Source organism: Phodopus roborovskii, unplaced genomic scaffold (assembly GCF_943737965.1).
Source record: "Phodopus roborovskii unplaced genomic scaffold, PHOROB, whole genome shotgun sequence".
NCBI lineage: Eukaryota > Metazoa > Chordata > Mammalia > Rodentia > Cricetidae > Phodopus > Phodopus roborovskii.
Genome location: NW_026126516.1, coordinates 12,579,038 through 12,590,306, shown reverse-complemented (window position 1 = coordinate 12,590,306; position 11,269 = coordinate 12,579,038). Strand labels below are relative to the sequence as shown.

The window sequence follows — 11,269 nt, the reverse complement described above, 5'->3', positions numbered from 1 at the left end:
ATCCCCTGGGAATGCCCTGGGCTGAGTCACTATCAGCTGCCCCCAGCCCCACCCGACCTTGTCACTGCCAAGTTCCCATGGTACCAAAGAGCTGGGCTAGGGGACCTGGCAGCTCCAAGCCGGACGTGCCTGTGCAGTGGGTGCCACTTGGCACATCCAGACACCTAGGTCTGAGGGTCTGTGGTACGTGACTCAGCAGATGCCCACTGCCCTCCACCGGCCTCACCTGGCCACTGGGCCCTGCTACACAGAATCAGGAGTTGAGCAGTGTGTGTGTATGTGTAGGCATCCTTAGGATCTGAGGTCAGCAAAGCCTTCTGAGAGTCAAGTGAGCCCCCGTGAGTTGGATGTGAGCCAGGGGCAGCTCACGAGGTCCTTCAGAAACACAGCGATCATGACTTTCCCTTCCGGCTGTCACCTGTCCCAATCCCTGTCATCTCGGGAGCTCGCGGTGCCGTGGTGCACCTGGAAGATGGGAGACGGCAGTAGGTTTCTGTACCAGAGCCTGTGCTGGGCGATCATGGCCCCCTCAGGTTGGGAGGGTGACTCAGCTACCCCACAGCAGGTCCCCTTTGTAGGGAACATCCCTCTGGTGGGACTCTGACTGAGGCTATCGCCATGGTGACCTCAGAAGAAGCAGGGAGTCAGAAGGCAGTGTGGGGTGGGCCTCAGGGGTAGAGGGACCTGGCTGGATCGCCGGCCTGGCTCAGGAGAGAACTTGGTGGCAGCAGGGGACGTGCTCCCTGCCAGCACCCTTCCCGCCTATCTGGCTATGCTGCCCCAGCTTGCAGCAGCAGCGCCTGGCTGACTCAGCCAGCCTTGCCCCACCTAGAGCTGACAGTTTGGTCTGGTGTCAGGCAGTAAACAGAGTTCCCAGGTGAGAGCATCTTGGGAGCAGGGGCCCTGGAGCGAGAGCGGAGGTGTGAGACCTAGCCTGCTTCCCCGTGCAGTGTAAACAGAGCTGTCTTCTCCTTTCACGCCGAACGACCAGACCAACGTTCGGGATTTTAGGGCAAGGTCGGGGGAAGCCCACCAGCCCTTCCCCTTCCTTCCGGGACTGAGGACATCCCTGAAGTCTCTTTCCCTATTTGCCCACCAACGGCCCCTGCCTTCTCCCTTCCTTGATGGGTTTCACCTCAGGCTGCTCTTGGCTTCTGCGCCCCTACTGGCTCTTCTACTGCTCCCATCGGCTCTCATTTCTAGGCCCATGTGACAATCTGGGGCTTGGCATGTTCGGCGGGACCGCCCGCCTAGACCCTTCCCTGCCCTGCAACCCTGCCCTGCAACCCTGGGCTGGGGCCCTTAGCCGTGTGAGCCCGCGGCAGCAGCCTGCCCTTAGGTTCAGGTGCCCACAACCAGTCCTGGGACCCCAGGACTGCTGGCCAGCTAGACAAAGAGGGGTCGGAGCTGAGGGCGGAGGCGGCAGAGAGGGAGCAGCCCTGGAGATGTGAAGCCTGAGGAGGCAGGGTTCTCAACCACCATTGCTCTGCATAAAGGTGGGAATGAAGGCCAAAGGTCAGTCCTGAGGTTCAGCCACACCTCTATTACGCAGTACCCCTCACCCCATCTCCAGGTGCAGGGGATGCCGCATGCCTGAGGGTTAGAAAGGTACTGTGTCTGGGGTAGAACTGGCCTTTCCAGATTTCCTTTCTTCTCCTTTTTTTTTTTTTTTTTTTTTTTTTTTTTTTTTTTTTTTTAAAGACAGGGTCTCACCATGTAGCTCTGACTCTTCTGGAATTGACATGTAGGCCAGGCTGGTCCCAAACTCACAGAGATCTGCCTGTCTCTACCTCCCAAGTGCTGGCGTGAACCGCCCCATCCAGCTCCTTTCCCTTTTTTGAGTCCCCCGCCGCTGCAGGGAAACTGAGGCCCAAGGCCTGGGAATGGAAGACCCTGCCTGGCGTCTGTGCATCCACACAACAGCAGGCCTGGGCTCACACAGTGCTCACACACTGGCCGGGCCAGTGGCTGTGAGTCAGCCGGCCGCGGGGGGGGGGGGCGGGCGTTTCCTCCCCAGGTCAGCTGCCTGGGCTGGCGGGGGTGGGGAGCTGGGGTGGGGTCCCTGGCCTTGTGAGGGGAACCGCCCCGCCCCTCCCTCTGGTAGGGTGTGTGCCTGTGTTGGGGAAGGGGGGTTGGCGGGGCACCGAGCCTGGCTGAAGACGTGGGAGGAGCCACAGTGAGGGAGGGGCCGAGGAGGGAGGGTCTGGCGGGAGGCAGCCGGCCCAGGCTTTCTTGTAGGCAAGTTTGGGAACGGAGTCTTCTTGGAGAAGCGGCTGCACCCCTGCTATACCCCATCCCCTTCTGGGCTCATCATCCCTGCAACACCGGCCCCTCTCGCCACTCGCAGGTCAGAGGGGGCCGGCAGCCAGCAGGGAGGCTGGAGGGCAGGGCTGGGCCGGGCATCTTCCTTCTGTCCTGCTTCCTGCTGATGTTGAAGGACAGGGGTGTCAGTTCCTGTGGCTCCAGCTAACTTGTGCCAGGGCCAGCCAGGCTGGGCTGGGAAAATGCTAGCGAGGAACTGTTTGGACCCCAGATGGCCTGGAACCAAGCAGGCCCTGGACCAGTACCGCCCGGTTTGCATTCCAGGCTGAGTTGCCACAGAACTCCCAGCTGCCCACGCCCCTGCCCCTGCCCCTGCCTGACTAGTGGTTTTTGCTTGGATAGAGCCTAGGTTGTGAGGGACATTGGTGCTATTTCAGTAACAGGACACAGAACCACAAAGTTGGGCTTTGTGGCCTACGGAGGGCTGCTCAGATGGTGGCCACTGACCTGGTTTGTGTACAGAGGCCTGGGATGGCTATAGAAGATGGAACTGGAAAGTGGGCTGCCTGTGATGGGCCACATGTCCCTGATGTCCAGACTTTTGCCCTTAACTCAAAGGATCAGCGCGGCCGGTCTGTTCTTGGATGGCTGAGGGTGTGGTGGCCCTGAATGGCTCCCTGCTGGCTCCTGAATCTTTGGGGGTTGATGGGCTAGCATACTTTTCTGTGTGTCAGTTTATCCAGATACAGGAGCCAGCCTGGGCTCACCTGCTGTTCTATAGCTCTCAGATGCAGCGTCTTTCTAAGTCTGCAGGGCTGCCCAGTGCCATTTTATTTGTTTCTGAAGCAGGGTCTCTGTAACCCACAGCTCAGGAGCTGGCCTCGAGCCTCCGGTCTTCATGTCTCTGCCTCTCCAGTGCTAGGATTGATTCATGGCTACAGAGCCACCATACTCCGCATTGCCTGTTTTGACTGGCTTGTCTCTTTCTCTCCTCAGCCATTTACTGTACTAGCATTTATTCTGTTCCTATTGTATACCGCGCTCTAAGTGCTTAGGATGCAGAGGCAACTACAGGGCCGCCTGTCTCTCCGCTTCTGAGTTTGCCCCTGGGGGAGTGGAGGCAGGCAGTCTGTGAAAAGCCCAGCATTCCACAGGAGGTAAGGAGCCGAGGCAAGCTGAGGTCTTCCACAGGTGATTCCAGAGAGCTTGGTTTGGGAGAGGGACGGGTGGCCATCCTCCTGGCATAGCTGGCCCGCATAGTGAAGAGCTCTGGCCCTGGACTCTGTGGCTCAACCCTTGGGAGCTGGCGCTGGCCCCTGGTCATCTACAGAAGCGTTGGGGGACGGAGCGGGCGGGCCTGCCACAGCCTAGGGTGTTGCTTCACAAGGTCTGAAGGTCTCATGACAGTCAGCCCAGCTTGGCACTTGCTTTGTGAAGTTCCAGGATGGGGTGAGGCCCGAGTGCATGCACCGTGGGGTGGACCTGGCTCTGGGTGAGCCCACGAGGGCACTAGGATCCCAGTCTGAAAGCAGTGGCCTCCACAGTGTGAGCCTGCCCTGGGCCCCCCACCGCCAGAGCTTCACGTGGGGCTGTCCCTGGATGCTGGGGGGGGGGCAGCCCTGACCAGACAAGGCTGCACACTGATGCACCCATACACACAAACTCGCAGGCAACTGGAGAGCTGAGCGTCTCAGTGGTTTCCTAAGGGTCCCACTGTCCCGGTCCCCCGTCCTTCTTCCCTCCCCATCCCCCCCACCCCTGGTCACATACAAACATGGCTGCCATACCAGGCCCTGCCTGGAAGCCAAAGCAGTATGAACGCAAACCCTGCCTCCATGGCCCTGCTGGGATGGTCCTGAACAGAAAGGTGCCCGTGGATCATGGGGGCAACATGGGCCCCCTCTATGCAGCCCCTGCCTGCCTCCCCCGCCCCCGCCCCCGCCGCTCATCTGTTCAGACTTACCCTAAAACAGTTCAGTTCCTAGAACTGCAGCTTCTCCAAACTGGGGGGGGGGTGCCCACATGGGTGCCCCACCGTGATTTTGTTCAGCCCCATGGTGCCCTGGCTGGGGATTGGCTTCCCTAGGGTCCTGCAGGGTTGTGTCTGTAGGAGTGGGATGTTAGCGGCAGTGTTTGGAACTGTGTGAAGGGGTTGGGTTGCTGGGGGGGGGCAGGGAATTTGGGGGAATATCAGGCGACAGTGGCCAGACCTGCTAGGCTTGGCTCAGGGTGTCCCCATTTCCTCCTCTATAAAACGGGGCTTTGGTGACTGTCAGCGACCTGTGTCATTATTTAGATGGCAGTGTCCAAGGCTGGGCTGCTTGCAGAGCTGTGTGAGAGAGACTATGTGGGCAGAAGGTTAGGGTGCTTCCATGTCCCCCGGGCCTGGGAATCACTCTGCCCTGAGGCCTCCCTCACTCCCACAGCTGGTAGGGTAGGCAGCCTCTCTCCCTCCGTCCTACAGCCAGGAGAGCTTCTGCTTTCCTCTTTGAACCTTCCTGGGCGGCAGGGGGTGGGCAGCGTGCTAACCCTGGAGTGCAGCCTTGTGGCAGAGTGGTCTCTTTTCCGGAAGGAGGAGGGGCTGTGTGGGTAGGATTGGCTATTCTGCGGTTTGCTAAGCCTGAGATAGGGGCCTGAACCCAGCCTCTTGCTCCCCACATCCCAGCTGTCAACACCTTTCTCAGACTCCCCTGAAACGGGTTTGGAATACAATTCCTCAAGGGTAGGTCGCTGCCTGGCTATGGGGGTCTGCCGTTCTGGACCCCCAGCCCAGCCCCACCTGGACCCAGGCCCAGGTCCTGGCCGAAGCTCCAGCCTCAGGCGGGGAAACAGGAAGGCGTGGGTCCACCCGCCCTTGCCCGGGCCCCTCTCCACACTCCCTGCCCTGCCCTCTTTTTTCTCCATGCCCTGAGTCAGTACATGGCTCCTCCGAGCAATCCTGGGTGCCTAAGCAGTGGTGAGGTGCGTGGGGGAGGGTGATGGAGACAGATGCTGGCGCACTTCCTTTCTACCCCCAGGTTCTGGGGTGTGGGACGTGCACACGGGAGGCTCCAGGGATACTGGGTTCTTTGGCTGTTGTCTTGCCTAAGGTCAATGGAAACTGGCTTTCCTGATATCCTGGAGGTCGGGTGCATGGTTTGGCCCACAGAGCACCAGGAAGGCGTGGTGGGGCCTGGCAGGGTCTCCCTACCTCCTTCAGGAGGGCCAACCCCAGGAAGCTCCATCCCGGCCCTCGCAGAGCCACTTTTGAGAAGAAACAGGCATGAGAAGAAGCCAGGGTGGCCAAAGCTGATGGGCCCGGCTCCAGGGTGTGCCTCTGGGACAGGCGTGCCAGGACAGTCAGGGTGGCCCCTGTGTGTACGTGGGGAAATCCAGGTTGGCCAGAGAGTAATAGGTACATTCAGAACCCTGCTAGGCCTGGAGCGCCTTGTCCCTGTGGGAATGCCATCAAGGTCATCTCCATTATCGATGGAGATGGTGTCTGTGCAGCTGGGTCTCAACCCCTCAGGACGGGCCAAGCAGGGGTGGGGTTTGATCCTCAGCTTTGTTTCCCTGGAGGTGGGAGGCAGGCCTGAAGCCTGGGCCCAGCCACAATCCACGTCCATCAGGGCTGTTCTTCTTCTGAATATTTAGCAGAATTCAGGGACTTTAGGCTGGGGGGGGGAGGGCAGAGTTTTGTTTGTTTCTTCTGTAACCCAATAAAACTTTAGTTGTGAAGGCAGGCAGTGGATGAGGCCAGTCACTGCCTTTCTGTCTTCTGACTAATAACATACCTGGCACAGAGAAAGCACCTTGACGTATCTTTAAAATATTTGTAGAGTGCTGGGTGTGGTGGTGCACCTTTAATCCCAGCAGTCCGGAGGCAGAGGCAGGTGGGTCTCTGTGAGTTCCAGGACAGCCATGGTGAAACCCTATGTCAAAACAAAGCAAAATCAAAAACCAAAAATGAGAAATAAATTTTGTAAACAAACAAAAAAAAAATTTGTAGGACAGAGATAAGCGTAAGTGTCACTAGGGTGTCAGAGTTTGCTGGCGGCACGGTGACATGCTGGTGCCTATTAGCTTGTGCCTGGCTGTGAAGCTGCAAGGCCAGCAGGTAGGCAGACATGGCCTCGGTCGACACCAGCCCACCATTTCCCAAACTGATTGTCCTAGTCCACCTCATGCCCAGGATGGGACAGGAATTGCAGCTGCCCGCCTCTTCTCCCCTTCAGCCTTTTCGTGGGGAACGGCCAGTTGTACATCCTGTCTGTGCATGCCCTCCACGTCTGTTTCCCTCCTCGCCAGCGCCTTCCACTGGAAATTAAACTCATGGCTGCTCAAGTGCTAGGGAAGCATTCTACCACTGAGCTATGTTCCCAGCCCTTCCCTGGTTTTCTCCTGGGTAATTTAGCCCTCTGGTTCGCAAGAATTATTAGTACTTTCCAGGCAGGCTGCCTATGTTTGATAAATGTCTTACAAACATCTTTGCCCTGGCCGGGGTTTTCACACCAGTGTCTGCCTAACTGAAGATCGAAATTTGAAGATAGGCTGGTTTCTCACTTATATGTGCTAATTTAAAAAAAATTAAAATTGTGTGTGTGTGCGCGCGCGTGTGTGTGCGTGTGCGCGCGTGCGTAAGTGTGTGTACGTGCGTTCATGTGTGTGCGTGTGCGTGTATGTGAGTGTGTGCGTGTGTATGTGTGCGTATGTGTGTGCGTGTCTGTGCGTATGTGTGTGCGCGTGTGCACGCGCGTGTGCATGAGTGCTGCGTGTGCGTGCATGTGTGTCCGTGTGTGTGCGTGTATGTGTGCGCGCACGTGTATGTGAGTGCGTGTATGTGTGTGTGTGTGTGTGTACGTGTGTTCATGTGTGTGCGTGTGCATGTGTGTGCGTGCGTATGTATGTGTGTGCGTGTGTGTATGTGAGTGTGTGCGTGTGTATGTGTGCGTATGTATGTGTGCGTGCGTATGTGTGTGCGTGTGCGCGCGTGTGTATGTGTGTGCGTGTGTGTCCGTGTGTGTGCGTGTATGTGTGCGCGCACGTGTATGTGAGTGCGTGTATGTGTGTGTGCGTGTGTGTAGAAACACATATGCTGCAGTGCATGGAGAGGCCAGAGGACAGCCTGTGGGACTGACTTCTCCCTCTACCACGGGGTTCCAGGGATTGAACTCAGGTCATCAGACTCTGTAGCAGATACGTCCGCCCGAGGAGTCATCTCACCAGCCTTTGTGCCCTGTTTCCTGTGGCTTCATTGGTGATAAAGATTGGTGTTTCCCATGTCCAGTGGCCCCTGCACCCCTCACTGAGAAAATCCTGCCATGCCCACAGGTGCTGGCGCATCTGCTCTGCGGCTTTTACTCTGCATTTCCCTGAATGTAATGGTGCTGGGGACTGGTCCCCTTTTCCCTCATTAATTGACCATTTTCACACTGTCCTTTGTAAAGCATGCGCATTTTGAGCTCGTGTGTGTGTGTGTGTGTGTGTGTGTGTGTCTGTGTGTGTCTGTGTCTGTGTGCAGGCCAGAGGTCAAACTCAAGACATTATTCCCCAGCTACTGTTCACATTAGTTTTTGAGGCGGGGTCTCTCACAGGCTTGGAGTTCTCCATGTAGGTTAGGCTGACAGGTCCGCAAGCCCCAGAAAACCACAGGGTTAGGAGCACAAGCCACCACACCCACCTCTTTAAAAAGATGAGCTCTGTGGGAGACTGCCCAGCATGGATTGGTTCTGGAAACCTGACGGGGCAACAAGGGAGTAAAGAGAGGACAGACACACAAACACACACACAGACAAGCTGGGTCTGGGGAGGCCATGCTCCCTGACCGTGCCCAATCCACCACACACAGCCGGAAGCTGGGTGCACGTATTCTGTACAGCACAAGGAGGGCTGACCTGTCTGCTGTGAAGTCATCTCAGCTGCGGTCATCTGTGGGGAGGGTCTGCAGCCAGGCTCACCGTACCTAGAAGAAGGCCTTGCCAGCTCCCATGGATCTGAGGTCCTTGTCAATGATAGACATTCACTCGAGACTCCACCTACCAACTGAGCCTGCTGCCTTTCCTCCCTCCCTCCCTCCCTCCCTCCCTCCCTCTCTTCCTCCCTCCCTCCCTCTCTCCCCCTCCCTCCCCCTCCTTCCTCCCCCTCCCTCTCCCTCTCATTGTGTACAAGTGTAATGGTTGTTGTTGTAGGAGAATGGGGTATCAAGTTCTTGACTGACAGCTTGTTTCTTTCAATCTTTGTGAAATTGTTGAATTTTCTTATTTCCACGGTGGGTTTCTTTTTTTGGTTTTTTTTTTTTTTTTTTTTGTTTGTTTGTTTGTTTTGTTTTTCAAATTTCCAAGTAGCACTTTGTAGACCAGGCTGGCCTCAAACTCACACAGGTCCTCCTGCCTCTGGAATACTGGAATTAAAGGTGTGTACCACCACTGCCCAGCTAGTCCTTTAATTTTGTCTCAGAGTGCAGCTCAGGGTAGTTTAGAACTTACTACGGAGACCAGGCTGCCCTTGAACTTACAGAGATCGGCCTGCATCTACCTCTGGAATGCTGGGATTAAACAAGCCCCACCACACCCCGACTCCTCTTTACCCCGACTTCTCTTTAATTTGTACTTTGAGTCACAGTCTTGTGTTGCCCAGATTCTGACTCTCTCCCTCCCTCCCTTCCCCCCTCCTTTCCTCTGTGTGTGTGTGGTGTGTGTGATGTGTATTGTGATGTGTGTGTGATGTGTTCTGTGATGTGTGTTGTGATGTGTTCTGTGATGTGTGGTGTGTATTTGTGTGATGTGTGTTGTGATGTGTGTGTGGTGTGTGTGTGATGAGTATTGTGATGTGTGTGTGTGTGTGTGGTGTGTGATGTGTATTGTGATGTGTGGTGTGATGTGTGTTGTGGTGTGTGTGTGTGTTGTGTGTGTGTATGTGGTGTGTGTGTGATGAGTATTGTGATGTGTGTGTGTGTGTGATGTGTGTTGTGATGTGTGTGTTTGTGTGATGTGTATTGTGGTGGTGTGTGTGTGTGGTGTGTGTGTGTGATGAGTATTATGATGTGTGTTGTGTTGTGTGTGTGTGTGTGTGACGTGTATTGTGGTATGTGTTGCGATGTGTGTGTGTGTTTGCACACAGGGGCCCATAGCCTGCTGAGCCCGTCTGCCTCAGCAGGTCCGGGGCTGGCTTTCGTGCTGGATTTGCCGGTTATCAGTGGTGTCTCTGTGCCTATCTGTGTGTTGGGTCCCTGTGTCTGAAGCATTTAACATGGTTTGTCCCATGAGGATCTGTGTTTCTCTTGCACAGGCCTCTGGGGCCTGTCAGCCGGTTCCCTCCATTGCTTCTTCAGTGAGTTTTCCCGCCTTTCCTTCTTTTTCTGCACAATGCTGAGGCCCTGTGCCGCTCTGCTCATCTTTCTCCGATTTCCTAGCGTGCTCCTCAGACTGGCGATGGGATCCAGTTTGAAGCGCTTCCTTCAGTTTCCTCTAATCTACTGCTGAATCTCTCTAGCCCACACCCGACAATTTTCACTGTGTTGGTTTTAAAAACCCATGGTTGAATTTATTAATTTTTATGTGATACATGGTAACATATATCCCAGATTGGCCTGAGGATAACCTTGAACTCTCACTCATGCAGTCACCTGCCTCTCCAGCGCTGAGGTTGCAGGTGTGAACCGCCATGCAAGGTTTTGCAGTCCTGGAAATTGAAACTGGGCTGTGTGCATGCTAGGCAAGCAGTCTAGTTCTCTCCCTTTATGAGAGCCTGCCGTCTATTTTTAACTCTGCACACATGGTTCCCTTTTGTGTTTTGAGTACTCTGTTAGTGGTTGGTTGGAGCCTGCATTAAATGCACACCTTTGCACTCTCGGAGAAACCTTGCATCCCTTGCCTTACTCTTCACCGTGGGCCCCCGCCTCCTCGTGACTTTTGGATGCATGCTGGACATTTAGCAGAGCATACTGTAGTAGCTCTGGAAGTTAATTTCAGGCTCATGGCAGTTACTGTGTGTTTCTTTCCTGGACTAACGGGTCTGAGCCCCCAAATCCCACCCTACCTCTGTCCTGTGGTTGTTCCCACCGCTCATACTGAGGGTCCTGGGTCTTCCCTCAGGCCCATGTTCACTCTTGCGTACCCTGTTTTCCTGCGTTCACCTCGCGGCCTCCGGCCCTCATGTGCTCTAACAGCTCGTATCTCCACAGTGTCCGGCCGACAGCTGCAGCAGCAGGAGCCCGGCGCTGAGAATGAAGAGAAGCACTCAGTGAGTGTCCTCCAAGAGGAAGCCTGTCCTCCTCAGCCCCACCCCGTCTTCGGGGGGGGGGGGAGAGGGGAGAGAGAGAGAGAGCGAGCACTGGTGGTCGGAGGTAACTTTATTCTCTTCTGCCAGGTGACTGAAGGGCCTGTGGGCGAGATCATTCGGCCAAGGCCACAGGGGTCCTCACCTGTTTACGAATTCACACCTGAAGGTGCTGTTGGCTTTGGAGCCCAGGTAAGTCTGCTGGGCAGGACTGCTGGCAGAAGGAAGGCTCAGGTGTGGCCCCCGGGCGGGCGCCATTATCCCTGTTCACTGGTGTCTGTTAACTGCTTGCCCTTCCAGCTGTGCGTTTCTTCTCGCCCTTCCTTCAGTCCCATCCTTTAGCTGACTGAACCACTGTGGAGGTGGAGGGGACACTTGCAGCCCGTGTGCGTGTATGTGTGTGTGCGTGTGTGTGCGCATGCATGTGTGTGTGTGTGCGTGCGTGCGTGCATGTGTGTGTGTGTATGTGTCTGTGTGTATGAGACAAACTCTGAGAACCCATGTGTGGGATGTGGCAGGGGCCATACTCCTTCATGGCACACACACATACACTCACACCTGTACACTCACACCATCTTGGAGAGGAGACTGCGGACATCCTGTGAGAAGAGCCAAGGCAGTGATAAGAGGAGGCGTGTCTGCGCTAAGGACTCATTCCACCCTTGGGAAGTCTTCCCTGCTCTATGGCAGGCACCTCCAGCTGCTGCCTGTACTCAGTGAGGAAACAGGAGGCTGAGAGTTGCTTTTCCCA

The 11,269-nt window shown here is 55.9% G+C and overlaps 1 protein-coding gene across 1 annotated transcript in view; it reads left to right on the top strand.

Annotated features, from left to right (window-relative positions):
- The first annotated feature begins 394 nt into the window (after window positions 1–394).
- LOC127231032 (protein AHNAK2-like) overlaps window positions 395–11,269 on the top strand; it is a 29,824-nt gene continuing 18,949 nt past the window's right edge. Inside the window, exons 1-4 of the mRNA XM_051196406.1 lie at window positions 395–485; window positions 1,204–1,345; window positions 10,335–10,482; window positions 10,609–10,710. Coding sequence (XP_051052363.1) covers window positions 395–485; window positions 1,204–1,345; window positions 10,335–10,482; window positions 10,609–10,710 — 483 coding nt within the window. The remainder of the gene's footprint in view (window positions 486–1,203; window positions 1,346–10,334; window positions 10,483–10,608; window positions 10,711–11,269) is intronic.